The following is a 21,067-nucleotide window of genomic DNA, read 5'->3' on the forward strand; positions in this document are numbered from 1 at the left end:
AACAGAAAGTGGTTCCTTTCTCTCGAGATGATAATAACCTATGAAGGATTTTGGATATGGATTTATTAGGTATTCACCACATAGTCAAATTATATTTTATATTACAAACTTGTGTTCTCCAGACTTTACTCAGAGGTTTTTAGTTTTCTGTACTGAAAGGCTTACAAGATGCTGGGAGTGTCTGTCAATTAATATCTATTGTCTGTCATTGGTTACGTCAAATAGGTAAGATCAGTCTCCAACAGACAGTAAAAATATATTAGCTGTTCTTGCAAAACACATCTTATCTATAGGTAGTGAAACTACAGGTTAAGAAACAAACCTTTCCTAGAAAAATAACTGAATGTAGAAGTAGCTACTAGCTAGGATCGGGGGGGGGGGGGGAGAAGTTTTGCCACTTTTGAACAGTGGCTTAATTTTAAAATTACTTGGTCAGAAAGGAATATCTTCATTTATTGCTCATTTCCTGCAAGCCCACATGTCCAACTTTAAATCCTCCTAGTCCCAACTGATTTTGCTGTCTTCTGGCTGGAGATGGGATCTACTTTTGTGGAATAATCAAGCAAGTAGTAGCTGTTCATAATATTATTTCTGCAATAATAAAAACTATAACAATTTTTGATGGACAAAAATAACTTCTTTTTTTAGTTTCAGGTTTAGGAACATCTGAACTTTTTCCTTCTGAATTTAAAAAAAAACTTACTTTTTCTACATACTCAAACACCAAATATAGTTTTCCTCTTCTTCTGAAAGCTTCTTTCAGCTCGACTATGTTTTCCTGTTTCAAAGTACGGAGCATTTTAAGTTCTCGTAAAGTAGTTTCTTTGACCTCTTCATTTTCTAAAAGTTAAAAGGGAAAGTTGGTAAAACTAACTTTAATAAAAACAAAAAACCCTCCTTGTATGGAAAAAGATTCATTAAAATTCCACTATTCATATAACATTACAAGTACTCCATCAATGTTAGTACGAAATCATATTCTTAAAAACTATTATTATACTAGGGCTAAGGAAATGTATTATGATTTTTACATAGACAATGTTCGCATTTCGGAGGATAAACTAAAGAAAAACTAGAAAGATACAAGTGCCAAGTCTACTGTGGAGGTACAGCTCTTCTTTTTCCATTCGAAGGGTATTAGAGACATGGCAACACATAAACTTTCAGAGTTTGAAGGTTTTGTGAAGCACTCTAGTGGTAATACTAAGAGTTTGATTTCAATACTTTACCGTGGTTTGTTGAAATCAGAAGTGAATGGTACTAAAGGCCTTAAAATAATGTGGGAGCAAGGACTGGGTTTGAAACTAGAGGAACAGGAATGGCAGGCAAGATGGAACAAACCCCTAAGTAGGTCCATCTCAGCTAGGTCCATTATACATTTTTAGATACCAGAAGATAACATTCCTTTTTAACGAGGCCTTTGGCTGATTAAAACTCTATATCCTTCCAAATGTGTTGGGGGAGGGTTATTGCTTTGTTTTGTTTTATTATGTATATTGTGTTCCCATTTTGTATTTTTATGTTGCCACCCACCCCGAGATCTTCATGAAGGGCAACATACAAATTTAATACAATAATTAGTTTATTTAAACTAATAATTTAATAAAAGAAAAATTAGTTGCAAGAAGAACTTTTTTGGGATTGGAAAGCAGACAGCACGAAGGGTTAAACAAGCATTCTCTGCTAGAACACTCCCTCCCAAGTATGCTCTGTGATTGAGAAGTCTATCATTATATGTAACTGCTGAATTTTGCCCTAAGTTACATTGTTAAACATGCTTGTAATAGGTGAAACTCAACTTAGAGGAAACTACTTCCAAGGAAACATGCTCTGAAATAGGTTTAAGTTTTTAGGTCATCCAAACCTTGCCCAATGGCTTATCTGTGGTTTGTTTACTGCCAACAAACCACAATCATGCAATTAACATCACATTTTGTTTTGCCCTAAACACTTGCTGTGAAGAACCCGTGCCTTTCTGCCTCTGAAGACTCAGTCTGAGTGAAAAGGAAAAGCTAGGAGAGCTTTCAAGTGGAGAGTAAGAACAAGTAATACTGCTTACTGTTCTACTTTCAACAACTGCCTGACAGGCGGAATGTCAGTAGGCAAGTTTATGTGTTAAGGAAATGCTGTACCGGGAAGGAGGGGTGTTGCCTGATGAATACCGATCAAATATGTACCCTGCCTCTCACCCACTGCAACAGGAGAGAACAGCAACACACCTGCAACCTGAGTAACAGAGCAATTTCAGCTTCAGAAAGCTGGCACAACTAACCCCAGGTTAATTTACCCCCATTCCAAACTTCATTTGGGAAGAATTTGACGTACACTGCCCTTTTTTTTGCAGGTTAGGTTCCACTGGGGTACTAGTTCAGGGAACCCAGGTAAAAGGCAACCCTTCCAAAGCCTCAGAACACCCCTCTGTGGGGCTTACACCACCTTAACTTCCACCCGCTGAGCCAGGGTGAAAGACTTATCCCAACATAGCTCTGGCTGAAACTCCAAGGTATCAGGTTTAGATTGCTTTAAATGTGTTTAGGATGGCAGCCCAAGTTTCAATTTCCATTTATCAAGAATAGTATGGTGTCTTAAAGCTGCCTCATTGAAGAAAGTCAGCCATTTAATAGTAAAATTATGGAACAGGATCATTTTGATTGGAAATCAATTGGGTAGTTTGTAAAGGTCTAATTTGAAAGGGCAATATGGGTGGGATGCAAATTGAAAATTTTATTTCGGGTGATCTGGATAGGAATTAAATGATTTATCTAAATGAAATTTGAATTCTAGTGATTATTTCTAAATTTGCACGTGCAAATTCTATCCCCATTTAAGTCATCTTTGTTGGTGCATATCCTCTTTTTTGGTGATGTATAAGTGCCCACTCTAAGTACAGGCCTTTATCCACTTCTTATAAGCAAATTGATGTGTTTTCCTAATCTGAAAAGAAATTCTTTCTCATACGCGTGTGGGTCTCAGGTGGTATGTCTCCAAAGTTTTGGGCATCGCACTTGGAGGAGGTAAAAAAGTACCTTACTTCACCAGTCTAAGGCTTTTATCTCACACAGGATAAAAGATAATTTCACTCCCGAATATTTACACAAAGAAACTGGGAACATAGTAAGCTAGTTACAACTTTAATTCACGATTCTGTGAATCTGGGACGATCAATTATACACCTGCTGCTTTCCCCTGAATTATGTTTGTGAAGGTGTGTGTGTGTGTGACATTGACAGTAGGCTATGTCAGTATCTATGACAAACTGATAATGAAAAAGGCCTTTTGAGATGAGAGCAAGTTTAAAATAATTTATACAGAGCAGTTAAAAACTGTGAATCTGTATGAAATGACCTAGTAGCATATCAACAGCCCTATCAAAATGAAGAGTCCCATGTTCTCTAGTTAAAAATTCAAGAACTGAAGAATAGTAAGACAAGAGTTTATTTCTATATTGGATATGAAAGCAAGTTTCTCAAAATTGTAAGATCTAATTGCATCAGTTAAATTGTTCTCAGTAAGTTTGAAGATCTACATGACATACAGACAGATGGGTAGGGTATAAATAAATTATTATTATTATTATTATTATTATTATTATTAGACTGCAACATAAAAAGTTTAATCTTCCTCCCTGAAAATAATTTAAACTACTTGGAATAAATTAAAGGGAGCAATAAGTACCAAAAATGAAAGTTTAAATTTGTTCATAATGTGGAAAGTATACAGGTTTAACACTAATCATCTTGCACTGTCTCAGTAGAAGCTTTGGAACAAATCTCCTTAGGTCCCCTTTGCCACCAAAAAGAGTTAGCTTTTAAGTAGCTGGACTATTGTGAGTCTCGGAAATAGTCAATGCTTAACACAAACGACACTAAAATAAGCATTATATAATGGGACAGATTTTCATCTTAAGACACAAAGCCTGCTGAATTTCATCACCAATGCATTGATATATGCAAGTGGAAAAAATACCTTCACTGTCTTTGAACTTCTTAATGGCCACAATTTCATGTGTTTCCTATAAATAAAAAAGGCAGCAAAATCAGCTCTTTGTCAAACCACACAAATATCCCACCAGCCAATAAACATCAAGGTTCTGCAATAACACATACTTTCAGTTACCGGTAGTATCTAGTGCTACTTTGTGTTCCAAATCTGTGAAGGCCTAGAAATGTTGCAGTTAAAAGTAGGGCTTTTGCAGCCGTCCCCAAGGCTACGGGAAAAATTCTTGCTCAGAGGTCTGCAGCTCTTCCAATGTATTGGATTTTTTGTGGGGAATGTAAAGATCAGCTTTTTCACTTGGCATTTGAGCTGGCTGGCTAGTCTTTTTGGATCAACTAAATAGACATTATGTTGTTTTTTATGAGGTTTTATATTTGCTCGAATCCCAAGGGCCTGTTGCATACAGGAACACATTTCAGCTAGTGCAAGGGGAGGAACTCCTTCCTGACTTTTTACCAAGTCCTCCTCTCATCATGCAGCCATCATACCATATCAAGTTATGACTTGAGGGCTCTCCAGCACTCAGAAGCGGATTTTCAGGGCTGCAGCAGGAGGAAGAAGGTGTGAAAGCCTTTTCATGTGACCAAAACTACTTACACCCATGACATGGGTGGTTGCTGTTGTTATGGGAGGGTGTTGGGGTTTTTGTTTTTGTTTTCTTTGGTGAGCCACCATGAGCCTCGGAGATGTGGCACAGAAATTAAAACAACAGTAAACATACTTTCAAAGAAACAAAGTAAATTAAAAATGAAATTAGAAGGGAATTTTTTTTAATCACCAGGTACAATGCAATACATGGATACACTTAATATATTACTATTCTTAGATTGAAACCTGGCATTAAAACAATCTTTTGAGAATTAAATAAAGGTTCATAGTATGAGATAAGCATCACAAGCATCTGAAGCTTATTCAGATGGGATTACTTCTCTAAAACAAAATACCATCCTAGATCCTTTGGATATAGCAGGATGCCACTTTTGGAGGTTATTTTATGTATGTGTGGTTCTTCTAGAATACAACTAGGGAAACCTCTGGTCCTTGGGCCAAATTAAAGTCACCAGGCCTATTGTGGCCCACCAGGTTGTCTCCCCCAGTCACGATCAGGGACAGGCAAAGCTATGGCTATAAAGAAACAATCCAGAACCCTAGAGTATGCTTCTGCTTGTTCATTTGCAAGCAAAAGGCTTCCACTGTGTCAAGTGGGTGCCAAATACAAGACTCAAAGCCATAGTCAGATCTACCATTGTATAATGTCAGGTGATTTGATGTCAGTTATGGCTTGTAGAAGGCTGACCACAACAGGATCCACCGCTCTGGACAAAAGCAGCTCCACGTCCCTTTCTACCAGAACATTCAAAAGAGATGATCCAACTAATATTAACAGTGAACAGAATCACTTTGCAACTTTCTACCATATTAATTGCCTAGTTCTGAACAGTGAGTCTTCTCTTTAATTGCACAGACTATGGTTTAAAAGCTGTGAGCTTCTATTCATGCTAAACAGGTTGCACAGTACCAACACTGAGAATTAAGGTGATTTCTTACTAAAGAACCAAGAGCATATAGAGTAAGAACCAAATAATTAACAATATATATTCTTGATGCTATTCCAATAACTACTCCCTGCAAAAGCTGAAATACAAGAACTGCACAGGAAGTTACTTTATCAGAAGCTAGCCAGAAAGTCTTAACTATCTACAGATGGCAGTGCTTGTGAATTACTCTTTACATAATCATGGCAGTATTCCATATTTGCCATAAATGTTAATTAGTTTCAGGAAGACAAGTTCTACACTTGGTGAAGATGTAAACTATAGAAGATTATAAATTAGTAAGCAAGCTCTTGACTTTTCAATAATCCTAACAAAATAGAAAATTCTTTCCAGTAGCACCTTAGAGACCAACTGAGTTTGTTCTTGGTATGAGCTTTCGTGTGCATGCACACTTCTTCAAATACACTGAAACAGAACAGATACACTGAACAGATACACTGTTTCAGTGTATCTGAAGAAGTGTGCATGCACACGAAAGCTCATACCAAGAACGAACTCAGTTGGTCTCTAAGGTGCTACTGGAAAGAATTTTCTATTTTGTTTCGACTATGGCAGACCAACATGGCTACCCACCTGTAACTTTCAATAATCCTGTTTTGGCTGGGGAGGGGTCCGTCCCCCCCGACACCAGAATTCATACAGTCTTGCCTTTTGGTCACTTCTAGTGCTAAGGGACACGGGTGGCACTGTGGGTTAAACCACAGAGCCTGGGGCTTGCTGATCAGGTCGGCGGTTCGAATCCCTGTGACAGGGCGAGCTCCTGTTGTTCGGTCCCTGCTCCTGCCAACCTAGCAGTTCGAAAGCACGTCAAAGTGCAAGTAGATAAATAGGTACTGCTCCAGTGGAAAGGTAAACAGTGTTTCCATGCGCTGCTCTGGTTCGCAGCATAACTTCCCACACATAACTTCCCTGTGTTTATCCAGGTTGAAGATGGTGGGATCAATTAACAAAAAGTTTTTTGTTTAACACGCTGTGTTTTAAAAGGCTTCCCTATTCACCCAGCTTCCAAAAAGCCAAGAAATTGCAGCTCTTAAGGGCCACACCCTGAACAGACATATTATTTAAGCAATAATGCCCTAAGAGACACCGTACCTGCTACTCTACTGTCTATAGAGCCCTTGTCCAAGGAACAGGAGATGACCACTGCTGAGAAGACGACTTGGCAACGCTCCAGATAATGTTATTTCCTTTTCATAATCTACTGATTCTAACCCAATAAAGGCTTTGAACATTCCATGTACTATTTCTCTGTCAGCAGGCACTGATACACATGGGTTCTCCCCCCACACTCTCTCTAGTATGATCTAGCTTCAGCTGGCCTTGGGATAGGATTCTGAGTGGGTGGAGTGAACATGAACCATGATGAGCTCAGAAGTAGTATTCCCTCTTCTCTATGCTCACTCAAGCACCCTGTACTGTGAGGATAGGGGGCAGCCCTCTCAGGGTGCACAATTGGGATGGGTACTGTTGCCAGGGTATATGAGCCAGCCTGGTGGAGAAGGGCTGGACTGGTTATGTGGGTTGCCAAGAGAGGGGGTGGGCCAAAAGAGCTGGTTGGTTGTCCCATGGTGGAGGCAGACTATTTTTTAATGCAATACTCCTAATTGACCTAGGTGTGCCTGGGTGTCTAGGTCTGCAGGAATGCCACCTAGCAAGGCCACCTCCTTCATTTTGACTGATAGGCCAGCCCTGCCAGGTAGCATTCCAGCAATTGTTAATTATGCCTCTTGTTGCCACTATTTGCCTTGGGTTCCTCAGACTCCCTTCCTGAAAGATTTATGTATATTCTGGCCCCCTCCCAATGGCTGCTTGCTAAAAATCTCTTTTTTTCCTTGAGTAGGTATTGACCCCCTGTTCCACAGAGGGCTGTGAAAACACCTCTCCAGGGCTCTTGCCTAAAGAGCTATGTAAGCTCTCTGTATTCTACTCAAAAACAGTGGCTGTGAGTAGCATAAAGGGTATTCAAGGTAGAGGCTAGCAATACAGGGGTAACTGCTAACTGCGGCAGTGGGCCTTATAAAGTGTTATCTTGCATTCTGTCTGTATTGTGTGGCAGGGGGCTGTGATCAGTGGGTAGCTGCATTCTTTTCCATAGATCCCAGGGGTATATAGGCCACTTTCTGGTTGTGAGTTTCCCCACTACCAGACACAGGGGACACTGACCATTCTGCCAGTGTATCTTTGGTCTGGCATAACATGAACACAGATTGCTAAAAGACTGCAATTAAGATTTATTATATGAGTTTAAAATGATTATTTTATTAATTGTTGACTAAATTTGCACACACACACACACACGGAAAGAATATTTATGAAGCAAGAAGATATCAGTTTTTTATTACACATGTCTCATGACATAGCGCTCTGTGAGAGTCCAAATCCACCCCAGCACCTGTATTGCAGGACAAAAGATTTCTGCCTAGCCTACTTTCAGTTTACACCAATAATGTACAGTAGAATGGCTGCATACCTGCACCGCAGGGAGTTGGAATTGGTGTCCCTTCCAACTCTACAATTCTATGCTTCTGTGACCATGGTTCAAACTCTTACAACTAAAACAAGCCCACTGCAAACAATGGGTTGTGAACCTGTTTTAAGCCACAAATACTCAATTCATACGAAAGAAGTCAAGATTTATGGAATCTGAAATTAAGCGTGGCATAAATTCTAGTTCTGAAAGAGAAGGGAGCTCATGAGTTCAAGCCTTCACTACAGCTCATTCTAGATTGCACACTTAGCACTATATACAAGCCAGCTCCAAATGTCCTTGAGCATCTCAAGAAGCACTTCTATGCAAAGTCTTCCCCAGAGTCAAAACTCAGGTTTTATCAAGCAGCTTAGGAGAAAAGGACTATGTCTTCTATAAAACAGAAGGCCAAGAACACAACAACCCCTGTCTAGCAAAGTGACCAGATAACATCCTTGAGATCAACAGCCTTGAGATTTTTTTTCAGTTTCTTCATCCTTTTAATAAAATATTCTCAATTTGACTCACTAAAAAGTAAAACTGTCACATATACACTTCTTTTCCCCCTCCTAAAAAAACCAACCCACACCAAACACACTGGTGTTTTCTTATTCTTATCTTCTTCCAACCACCCTACAATTTATTTCACTACCAAACACACAAAATCTCACAGGGATAAAATTTAAAAGGGCAGTGCCAACACCCAGTTTCCTCACATTCAAATGAGGCAATGGAAGTGCTGAATGGGTGCCTGGAATCAGGAGGAGGCTGGATGAAGGCCAATAAACTGCAGCTCATTCATGATAAAATGGGCTAGTGGTTTCTTTATACAGACAGATGGTGTTCAACCTGTTCTGAATGGGTTTGCACTCTGTAAAGGATTGGATTTGTAGTTTGGGAGTCCAATGCTGGACTTGGCATTGCCAAGAGAGGCCACTTGTCTCTGTGGCAAGGAGCACATTCAATCATTTTAGACTTTGAACAAGTCATGGTCTCATATTAGGCAGAGAGCCTGGTCTCAGTTATCTAAGCTTTGTCAATACCAAGGAATGACTAGTATAATGTATTGAACATAGGGCTGCCTCTGAAGATTGCGTGTAAACTTCCATTAGCTCAAAATCCAGGCATCCTGCTGTTGATTGAGGCTAGTCAGTCAAAACATCTCTCCAGGATTTTAAGCCCAACTTACTCATATCTGATTTCAAAGAGTAATGATTTGACTTCAAGATACTGTAGAGCTCAAATAGGTGCAGAACAGGGCACTCAAAAGGCTCAATAGGCCAAAAAAGTCCCCTGTAATGAAAGGTTCCAAACTTTCTAGTTTAGAAAAAAGGGGAGCACAATTGAGGTGAGGGAATGACACAAAAATGTGTAAAAAGATTATGCACAGTGTGCAGAAATAGTTTTTCTTCATGTCTACTATTCTGTTTTACATTTAATTACAACACTTGGTTGAGTGGCTTTCTATTTAGTTTTAAATTATTTCTAAATCTTCATCTTTTGCCATTTCTATTACACAATTATTTCAATATTAACACCTCAAAAAAGTTTTGATGGGCTGTCTCAGCACAGTGAAGTCAGCAAAATAATTTAAGTTAAAAATAAAAAAATTAAAGTTACAAATGAATGCACTACATTTCTGAACAATTATCCTGTTTTCTACGACAGATTGATTTACCGGTATATCTTTGTCTTCTAACAGTCTTTAGTGGCTATCTGGTCATATTTTCATCAGTCATGTGCTTCAATACTGTTTTATCCCTAGCTTTCATATTGTTAGTGATTTGCTTTTCAAATCTTTCTTGGCCTATTTTACTGGAAACTTAACATTTTATCTTTCCAGTATTTGCACTCTTTTACATTACCTTCATTCAGAAGCAGAAAATAGATGAGGTTCTTTCAAATGAAAGAACAAAGTGCTAGAGTAAACACTAATGCTGATTAGATGCAGATATGTGCTAACCACAGTATTTAATATTGTTCTCAGAACTTCAGGAGATTAAAGCTTCATCCACATATACCGAACTACATTTACTGAAAGCAGCACCTCCGGTATTACATGCAACACCAGTTGTGTTTATGGAAACATTTTCACACACCTGTATGCTGCAATCCTAGGCACACTTGCTTAGAAAATATTACATTGGGATTTAAAACCAGTGATATTTCCTTCCAAAATAAATAAGCTGAGGATCTGGATATAAATGTTGAGAATCAGTGCTCTTCACTACATTCACTGCATGTGATTGTTTTATGTTCTCAGGAACTTCACAGGAGCCAGCTTTTGGACTAGGTCTTTTCATCTTGTTTAACATAAGATATGTAGTGGCTTTTGAGCCTGACTGGTTTGAGCAGTTTTTTAAATCAGAGATGTCATTTTTCATGGCACTGCAGGCAACTCAGCAGTCTTCTGCTGAGTAACTTAAACGCTAGGCAGGTGGAAGACGTGAAAAATTCGTCACTGCAATTCAGACTTCAGACAGTGAGATTGTGAATGAACATCAAAAGGCTCATGTTTCTATTTTCCCCTCATATTATGAGGTTAGATAAGGCAACCAAAAAAATGAACACAAGGTTCAGAATTGTACACATAGCTTGTGCACAATTAAAAGAGAACACTCCTTTAAGTACTAGTGATGACTTGCATAACAAAGTGGAACTTCTTACTTTTAAAAAAAGCAATGGTTCCCTATCATGAATCAGGAACTTTATAAAACACAATTTTTTTTTTAAAAAAAAAACATGGTTTCCCCCTTTCCCCTAATGTTCTCTGAAACTTAGCTACCACAAGGAGCTTTCTGTAAAATCCTCTGGAGGACATAGGATTTGGTCCAACACAAATCAAAACAACAGGTGGGATTCAACCAATGAGTCCCCTTAGCAGAAGCTCTGTGCAAGGGCTTGGACAGCATATGGGGAAAGAGTGGGAGATTGTTCTGTCCAGCAAGAAAGAATGCTTGCCCTGAAAGAAGGGTCACCTTCACACAAATATAAACAAGTCTTAAAGGAACTCCCTTCTGCCTTACCTCACAGCAAAACCCTTCTCTCTACTGAGACAAGCCCTAGTTTATGATTTGTGCTTGCTCTGCAAACCAGAATCAAATATTAGTTTGGTTCAGACAAAACAGTAGACAATGGGTTGCCTCAAACTAGGAAGAGAGGTAAGGAGGGAGGAAAGAAGGGAGGCCAAATCAGCTCTGCATATGGTACCGGTAGCAACTTACTCTAAATTCACTATACAATTTCATCATGGGAACTGGAATTACACAGCTTAAAAGTATTTTTCTTACCTTGTGCCTGCACTTAAGAACAACTCCATAGGCTCCTAGACCACCATTTTAAAAAAAGAGGGGGGAAAGAGGTTAGTCACCAGAAGGCAGGAATTGTTATATATACAAGCATACAGATATAAAATATAAACACACACCCCTACTCATTATTTAGACCAAATGCTGTAACATTTAGTAATATGAGCCAACTCCGAACATACTGAAAATTGGCTAGTAAGTTTTCAAATACTTTGATTCTTTTACACAGTTTGAAACCATGGATGTTTGTTTCTTTCCACAGAAAGCAGAACTCTAAAAAGGAATATACACATGCACACAAATGTACTTCTGTTGCAGATTTTGGAAGAACTTTTCCATGAAAGTTACTAATTTTGAATGTCTGCAGCATAAAAATACAGAGGTGATAGAAATGCTTTTATATCATCAGCTTTATTTTTAAGGAGTAATGAGCAAACGTTGGACCAGCAAAGCTTATGCAGGGAAGCTTAGGCTGTCCAACAATAATATATACTTTCTTTTACATTAAAAGTGTCTAAAAGCATTTCAGAAATTAGTACCAAGGTGCTACGTTATTAAGTAGATGAGTCTGCATCCAGAAATTGATCTGCCAGACACAGTAGAACATATTATTTTCTACTTTCCATTGTACAACCAGCAACTCAAACGTGTGCTATCCCCTTTCTTGGTTAGTCTAACATCACGGCACAATGAAAATATCAGATTCTATCTGTCTGACATTAACCCGGAAGTAACTGCAAGGGTGGCTGAGTTTTTATTAATAGTATATCTCAGAGTGGTGAATGACACTCCAATGAAAATCCTCGTTATCACATATTTTTACATGGCTGTTTATTTATATATATTTTAAAATTTTACATATGGATGTTTTATGATGGCCTATATTTGTAATGCCTAAAAAAGGTTTGGCGAAGCAAGCATCTAGAATTTTGAATTAGTTTATCCACTACTGGTGTGTTTTGCACACACTGTTACACAAAAAAGAAATGCATGCTAATGCTAGGGATCAAAACTGGAGCCAGGAAAATAATGCACTTGGCAACAACATTCTCTTTGCAAAAGGAAAAGGGACAGCCTTGTCTCTTGAGGGTTTCTGGACATTAGGCAAGTACTGCATACTTTGCAAGCTTGACAGAGCAGACGGGTTCTTCCTGAGCTCGCATGAAAATGTATAAAACAGTGAGACAGCTTGTTTTGAGTGATTATGATTAAGGAGAGGCCCCATCCTTTTCTAGGCTTCAGAGAAGCAGGGGAATTCCCTCCCTGCTTCATACACCAAGATTTAGAGCTGGGAAATAAAGAAACACTTTAGTCTTACATTCATTATTGCAGCTATCAGAATATATATATATTATGGTATGTAAGTGTGTGTGTGTGTACACCACTTTTTATTTCTAAAATATATACCAAAGCTCTTTATACAGCCATAAAAATCACAATAAAGATACAACACACACAATCACAGTAAATGAGGGACATCCAGAACTAGCAGTAGTTGTCAGGGCTAAGTAGAAATAGTTTTAATTGTAGGCCAGCATCAGTGCCTGTCTAATCTCAGTGGGGAGATCGTTCCACATGATAGTTACCACCTCCATGAAAGCGCCTCCACATCATTCCTGGAAGTATTGTATAGATGGTGATATGGACAAAAGGACCTCCCTGCAGATATCCCAAGGACCAAGATGAGACTACCTAAGGCTACCTGGTCCCAAGCTGTTTAGGGCCTTATCACACTAATGTGATAACAGAACGTTGTCTGTCGGAAGAGAATATGCTAGCAAAAGATACTGTTAGAGAGAGAGAGAGAATTGAAGGCTGTATGATAGTTAATGCTTCCCATAGTGAACAATTATTCTCCTTCTCCCCAGAAAAAAAAAGAATTTGTAGGTCGCTTGCAGTGTTTTTTAAAATTTCTTTTGGCAGATACCTAGGAGTCTGCATAGCCTACGCACCAGTAGCTTCCTCATACCATCATTAGCTCTCTCTTAAAAAAGCATTAACTTGTCCCTAACTATTAAGAATATGTTGAAAGCACAAAGAGGTGGTTCAGAAGTCAAAGGAGTACATGATGTTAGATGTTGTGTTATTAGTTAAAAGTTTAGTGGTGTTATTGGGGTATTGCTTTGTCTGTACATCCTAACTGTTTCTTTTTCTTTAATGTTTTATGTAAAGTCATTTGCATTATTTTAAAAAAAAACTTGTCCCTAACTATAACCATATTTGGAGGTCCAAAAGAGATTCCTGTAGACACCATCTTATTTTTATTCTCCCTCTAGTTATGTCTGTGCACCTTCATGCACGTAATCCCAAAATGAACTGGAAATGGATTCTAGTGTACTACAACAACAACTTTATTATTTATATGCCGCCCATTTGACTGGGTTGCCCCAAGCACTCTAGGTGGCTCGCAACAAAATATTAAAAACACAATAAAACATGTGCTTACCTTCACCAACAACCCCAAGGATCTCAAATTTATTCATCACATTACCAATATTAGGAATCTTCATGAAGACAAATTCCTCATGGGACAACAGTCACACAACATGGCATAGAGAAAAGCTGAAGGTTTTGCAGACTGGAGAGAATGTTTTTGATAGTACAGTCTATCAATATAGATTTCTTCTTTCTTACAGTCATGTATTTAACTTTGTGGGAGATTCCTGTGCAGAAATAAAATAAATGGCATCAGCAAACACTGTTTCACAAAACAATCAATGGCAGATTCACTATATCAGCAATTATCTGCACTCCAGAAGTTATGACTCAAACCCCATCAAAGGAGACACACACTTTTTACAGAAAAATAATTCAAGAAGCTTCAGCCCAGTTTTACATTGTGGTTAAAACAGAAGCACAGCATGCTGTCCTTTGATCGTTCAAGTTGTTAAGAGCTAGAGAGTTCCTGCAGAAGTGCACAAAGGCCTGGGTGTACAGATGTTGTCATGATGCTTATGCCTCAAGTGCATCATTAGCCACCCTGTACAGGCAGTAACCATTTCATGTGGGGGTTCCATTCCTGGCTACCCATACCACCCCATGCCCCATTCTGCCCTCTTCTGGGTCCAAAAGGACCCACCGTTGGCAATTATGCAACAGTTGGATGCACCTAAAATTCCACCTGTATTTGAAGGCAGACTGTAATGTTGTTTTGGAAAAGAGGACACCTGAAGTTGCATGGTATATGCAAGGCGTGCTACCCCTAGGAGGTGGCTAGGAGTATCCCAAAATGTTTTAATATTAATTCATAGTTTTAAAGAAACCATGGAAAAGTTTGATATTTTTAAAGTTTGAGAAGATAAGTGTCATTATTAAGTTAAATTAAGTTAAAAAACTATAAGATGTAGCATCATTCCAATAAAACATTTTACACAACTGGACCAATACCATGGCTTTAATTTAAAAAGTAAAACAATAAAATCGTACAATATGAGCTCTATAAGCGCAGAATGGGGAGGGGGGCACTTTGTAACATAATCAAAGCTAAAGAAAAGCTTTACACAAAGGTAAAGCTTTACACAAAGAAATCAACCAAATTGACTGAGGAACAAATTATCTTTACATATCTGCCCTGGAAACAGACGCACATGGGAAACGAGACTTGAGGGTAGGAATGAATCTAAATAATTAAATAAGCACATGCATACAGATCAATGAACCAATCTGTTGGGCTTTGCAACCCTAAAAACAAAGCTGCATTACTGTTTTTAGTCATAGTTCACAATTACAACTCTATCCATAGTCAAAACAAAATAAAATAAAAAAATTTCCTTCCAGTAGCACCTTAGAGACCAACTAAGTTTGTTCTTGGTATGAGCTTTCATGTGCATGCACACTTCTTCAGATACACAGAAGAAGTGTGCATGCACACGAAAGCTCATACCAAGAACAAACTTAGTTGGTCTCTAAGGTGCTACTGGAAGGAATTTTTTATTTTATGTGGTTTTGACTATGGCAGACCAACATGGCTACCTACCTGTAACTGGAACTCTATCTATAGTAATGGTAAAGGTAAAGGGACCCCTGACGATTAGGTCCAGTTGCGGACAACTCTGGGGTTGCGACGCTCATCTCGCTTTACTGGCTGAGGGAGCCGGTCATGCTTCTGGGTCATGACTAAGCAGCTTGTGGCGAACCAGAGCAGCGCACGGAAACGCCGTTTACCTTCCCGCCGGAGCGGTACCTATTTATCTACTTGCACTTTGACGTTCTTTCGTACTGCTAGGTTGACAGGAGCAGGACCGAGCAACGGGAGCTCACTTCGTCATGGGGATTGGAACTGCTGACCTTCTGATAGGCAAGCCCTAGGCTCTGTGGTTTAGACCATAGCGCCACCCGTGTCCCTATCTATCCATAGTAGTCATGGCTTTTTCTAACCTGCATAGGCCTCTACCCAAGCACTTGATCAACTCTACCTATACAGTAGCTTGTTTCATGTAATTTCTACTACCATCTTATGGTTCAAGCCAGAAGGGAATACACATTATGCAGTTACTTAAAATGCAAATGTTTAGACAGATAATTCATTTTCTTTATCCCTCCTCCAGAATGTTCAAACCAGAGAGGGTACGTTTATTTTTAGCCATGCAACACAGCTGAACACAAACTGGCATGCATTAGAGCAGGGGTGGCCAACTCCCAAGAGACTGTGATCTACTCACAGAGTTAAAAACTGGCAGTGATCTACAGTGGTACCTCTGGTTAAGTACATAATTCGTTCCGGAGGTCTGTTCTTAACCTGAAAGTGTTCTTAACCTGAAGCACCACTTTAGCTAATGCGACCTCCCGCTGCCGCCGCACCGCCAGAGCATGATTTCTGTTCTTATCCTGAAGCAAAGGTCTGAACCTGAAGCGTTATTTCTGGGTTAGCGGAGTTCTTAACCTGAAGCGTATGTAACCTGAAGTGTATGTAACCTGAGGTACCACTGTACCCCCTTTTTTGGGGTTCAGGTCAAAGTTGTTGAGTTTTTTTCAGGGAGGAGGTAAAATGTTGAGCTTTTTTTAGGGGAGCCACAGTTGTTCAGCTTCTTTGGGGGGGAACCAATGATCTACCAGTGATCTACCACAGACGTCCAGTGATCTACCAGTAGATCACAAGCTACCTGTTGGACATACCTGCATTAGAGAATGTGAATAACTACCTATTCAACATTGTTGAATGTATACTCTCCAACTCTGCATGCAGAATATTTCTTTTACAGGCAAATTATAAACTGGTTTTACAGGACTGTCAACACAAATTATCAAACTCCTTATATGAATGAATATTAACCAATTGAGAGGAGAGAGTCTTGCAACCCTGCACCAACCAAAATTACCGGTATAACATTCTACATACCCCACAAATGAGGTAGAAAAACAGAAGGCGCTTACAGGCTAACAAAACATCAAGAAACTGGAGAACAGGTTTTAGTTTGGCACAGCCCTAGTCTAATCATAAACTTTCTAGACCTCATTTGCAATTTGCTACCGGCATCAAGCTATATCTGCAAGCAAAGGCCTGGAATCACATGGCAGCAACATATTACCATCTGCGCCAACTCACAAGGTGTCCCTGGCAGTGTTAGAAACTCAGATATATAAGCTAGGTGCCAAATGGCTCCTTAAACCAAGGTTACAGTTGCCAAAACAGAATGTTTAGCTGCCATTTTGGGGCAAGGCAGGTCTAAAGTCTTATTTTTCAAATGATGGATTGAGTGTGGTTGATTCTCAGTTAAATATCTGGCTAGTTCAGATGACAACCTTGAGCTTTGAAAACTTAAGAAGAAAAGTCGCTTGACCCAGGGGCAGTCCACATATATACTGGCCTATTCCAACCTCTATTTCTTAATGGTGACTGCTCCTGCTCAGGTTGCACCAGAGAAGCATTTAGGTTCCCGAAATTCATTCTGATTGTGCAGATAAAATATAACTGATAGAATTCTACAGAATGGGATATTCTACAGAATGTGAAAACAGACCAGATCCAATGATCCCCAGGCATGCACCTCCAGATGGTGCAGATATCAGACACCATCTTGGCACCCAGGCATAGTCACTTGGTTGCCAGTGATCGAAAGCCAGGTGCAAAATGTGCCTGGCACCTGGCTAATTTCAAACACTGGTCCCTGACAAAACATTCACTTCATATATGTCTCCATTTCAGTCACTAGTATCTCTGGTCAAGCTACCTCAGGTGAATTCACTAGAAAAGTCATCTGTTTAGGTTCTGAGGCAATCAAGTCAAGGGACACAATATTCAATTAGATAACCCATCAGCCTGACACTATACAAAGCTGGTTTGTAAGAAACATTCTTGGGAGCCACTGATTGCTCATGCAAGAACAATAAATACAATTCAACGAGTTTAACAAAAGTTCTTTGTATACCAACTCTTGGCGGTTACAGTATACAACAGCAAACAAAGGCAGCTTTAAATATAAAGGAATTGTTCTTAAAGACAAAAATACATGACTTAACAAGAAATCAAAATTGCTATTATCTATATTATTGGGAAAGATTGAGGGCACAAGGAGAAGGGGCGATAGAGGACGAGATGGTTGGACAGTGTTCTCGAAGCTACCAACATGAGTTTGACCAAACTGGGGGAGACAGTGGAAGACAGGAGTGCCTGGCGTGCTCTGGTCCATGGAGTCTTGAAGAGTCTGACACGACTGAATGACTAAACAATAATATTACTAAAATGAAACAAACAAAAAGCACACAAACCAGTCAAAGCAACCTGCACAAGATGAACAAATTTGCTTGGAGGGTCTTGGTCTTATCAATTTATGTGAAACAGTTTTAGCAAATAACCCAAATAAAGCTTAAAACTAAGGGTAATATCAGATATAAAGATTTTCTCTAAGCAAGTAACATCCACTACTATAGGAGTTCAGTCTATGAAGGTGTCTAGTGCACAGTCTAGTCCTGAGCTATAAATTAAATTTCAGGTATTGAAAACAAGCTATGGCCTACAACATATTCGCTCAACCATTCACCTTCTTAGTCTAACATCTAGCAGGAGAGTTGACCACATGGATTCAGAAGGCAACAAGGGGGAAAGTGCCATCTATCTTGACTAAGACAATGGAAATGCCACACTAGAAGACAATATTGTTTGCAAGTTGCAAATATTCACTTAAGGAAGCTGCTCAAGGGAGTGGTTGCCATGCAACTCCAGACACTCTTGGATAGACCTGATCACCTGTATTTCAACTTTGCCTGGCTTTGGCAGAGAAACTGCCTCAGTTGTCACAATTGACCTGTAATAGGAGACGGACAAGGGGAGTGTGACCTGGATCTCTTAAAGCAGCAGTAGAGAACTGAATCTGACCAGTAAGCCACAAAGTGATCATATCCCACCCCTTACATCCCAGATTTGATTAGTCATGACCATCCACCTTTCCACCGTCTGGTGCCACAATAGCATCAGGTGACACTTTATTGCCTACACAGGTCTTGCAGAACAGTTTACAAAGCATTATCTTATGAAGTCCCTTGCAATGGACTTTTTAGGCATCACAGATCAGCATCTCTCTCTTTGGCTGAACCAGGTATTTTACCTGCCCAGCAGCTGACATAGAGCAGGTAGGAACAGCTTGGCCAAAATGGCCTAGCAGGCCAAATAAGGTTTGGCAAGCCTAGTTAAACCTGCAGATCATAGGTTCCATATCTCTGTCTTAGAAGCTTTCTAAGGATGCTCTCCTTCTAGATAGGCTCTATTAGGAACTGGGGAGCCAGTGTTTTTGCAGCCCCATGCCTTAACAGCATCAATTCCAAAAGGTGTTGCTTGGGAACTTCTGCCAAGCTCCATGGCACTGATGCCAACGGATTCCATTTTATTCCCTATGCTTTTCAAAGTTTACCTGAAACCTTTGAGAACAAGGTTATCCTGACATTTCACACTCTCTGGTTTATACTGGTTCTGGTGAGGTAGTAGAAGTGCTGAGAGGGTCTTTTTCGGGGAAGGGGAGATCTGGCCTATGGGTTAGCTACAACTACCTTAGTTCCTTTATGCCTAAGTTTCTCTCGATTCCACCCACTGAGTTTTGCGACTTATTGTAAAACTATCTTGGACATTTTTTATTACAGAGTGGTACACATGGTTTTTGTCTGGTCTTGATTGTCAGTGCTGCTTGAAGGTGATACAAGCACCATCAGTGACACCCTCCTGTCCCCACTTCTTGGGAACTGGACTTCCAACCTCAAGGCTAAGGAGAAGATGGCAGAAAGGCTGGAGAGTGTTTAGCCTCTACCAGTAGCCAGATCAGAAAATTGTCAGCACCTTCACCATTTCTGAATGGGACAAATGCCCACAGTGGGAATGAGATTGCAGAGTATCCAAGCCATTTAGCCCCCGCTTTCCTGTTTTAAACTTGCAGCTATGAAGGTGGAACCATGTTCCCATCCTCTAGCCATATTTTAAACTTATTCATTTATTTACTTGAATAAATGCATATCCCACCTTTTAGAAAGATCCTCAAGGCAGCAAGTAATATGAAGTAAACATTAATATATATAAAGTATTCTAATAAGGCACAGTAAGTCAGTGCAATAATCATAGGTAAAATACTAGATATATAGAGGAAATAACAAACCCACCCACCATGACTAAGATAACGGCAAGCCCAACAGTAGACCCATCTAAAGGCTACTGTGTTGTGTTTGGTGGAGCCTGCTTGGGGTGGAAAAAAAGGAGGGAAAGGTGGTGCGTCTGCTCCCCCCTCCATCCATCTGAGAGGACGAAGAGCATTTGGCAGCTTGACTTTGACAGAACAGCACTACAGTGGTACCTCGGGTTACAGATGCTTCAGGTTACACACTCCGCTAACCCAGAAATAGTACCTCGGGTTAAGAACTTTGCTTCAGGATGAGAACAGAAATTGCGTTGTAAGGTGTGCTTCCATCATAAGGTAAGTTACAAGGTTCTTCTGAATGAGATCCACGACGTCTGTAGAGTAGATGGAATGAAGACAAATCCTGCGGTCTATATCACTCATTTGAGCCATGATCAATTCAGTTTTCTAATACAGTGGTACCTCGGGTTACACATGCTTCAGGTTACATACGCTTCAGGTTACATACTCCGCTAACCCAGAAATAACGCTCTAGCGGCGCAGCAGCAGAAGGAGGCCCCATTAGCTAAAGTGGTACCTCAGGTTAAGAACAGTTTCAGGTTAAGAACGGACCTCCAGAACGAATTAAGTTCGTAACCAGAGGTACCACTGTACATGGAATTTGCCTACAAGGGAAAAGAGAAATCTCTGAGGGACAGGCAATTCCCTTTCAATAATCTGAAGATGGAGGATATCTGGTAGCTTACCTATTATGTAGCAGCTCTAACCCAATTGATGGGAAGAGGGTACAATTCCCACTTAAAAACTGAGGTGTACCATGTAGTATCATAGGAGAAACCTGTAACTGTAAGTATGTGTGTAGATAGAAAAAACTACCTATTTTGCAGCAATACAGATGTTTTATAATTGAGCTTAAATGGTTTTATTAGATGGTTGTTAAAAATCACTGGCAACCTCAACCTTCTTCTAAGATGCCAAGATTATAATATATAATCAATATTATATGGGAGTTATAATCTATAACCATGGAGATATTAATAGCAGAGTATGCATAGGCTTGCTGTACAACGATCCCTTGCAGCCTAAACCAGACCTGCAACATGGGGATTGTTAACAATTAACAGCATTACAGCATTGATATGTTTCTTATTAGAAACTAGTATTTATTCATATGTATGTGAA

The 21,067-nt window shown here is 39.6% G+C and overlaps 1 protein-coding gene across 3 annotated transcripts in view; it reads right to left on the reverse strand.

Annotated features, from left to right (window-relative positions):
• CDKL5 (cyclin dependent kinase like 5) overlaps nt 1–21,067 on the reverse strand; it is a 59,698-nt gene that overhangs the window by 32,361 nt on the left and 6,270 nt on the right. For all 3 annotated transcript variants that reach the window (XR_004426487.1, XM_033147330.1, XM_033147329.1), the window contains exons 2-5: nt 13,774–13,990; nt 11,310–11,344; nt 3,967–4,012; nt 704–840 (exon numbers count right to left, since the gene is read on the reverse strand). Coding sequence is in view for 2 of the 3 variants with exons in the window: in XM_033147330.1 (XP_033003221.1) it covers nt 704–840; nt 3,967–4,012; nt 11,310–11,344; nt 13,774–13,837 (282 nt within the window). In the remaining variant the exon portion in view is untranslated. The remainder of the gene's footprint in view (nt 1–703; nt 841–3,966; nt 4,013–11,309; nt 11,345–13,773; nt 13,991–21,067) is intronic.

Source organism: Lacerta agilis, chromosome 4, assembly GCF_009819535.1.
Source record: "Lacerta agilis isolate rLacAgi1 chromosome 4, rLacAgi1.pri, whole genome shotgun sequence".
Classification (NCBI taxonomy): Eukaryota; Metazoa; Chordata; class Lepidosauria; order Squamata; family Lacertidae; genus Lacerta; species Lacerta agilis.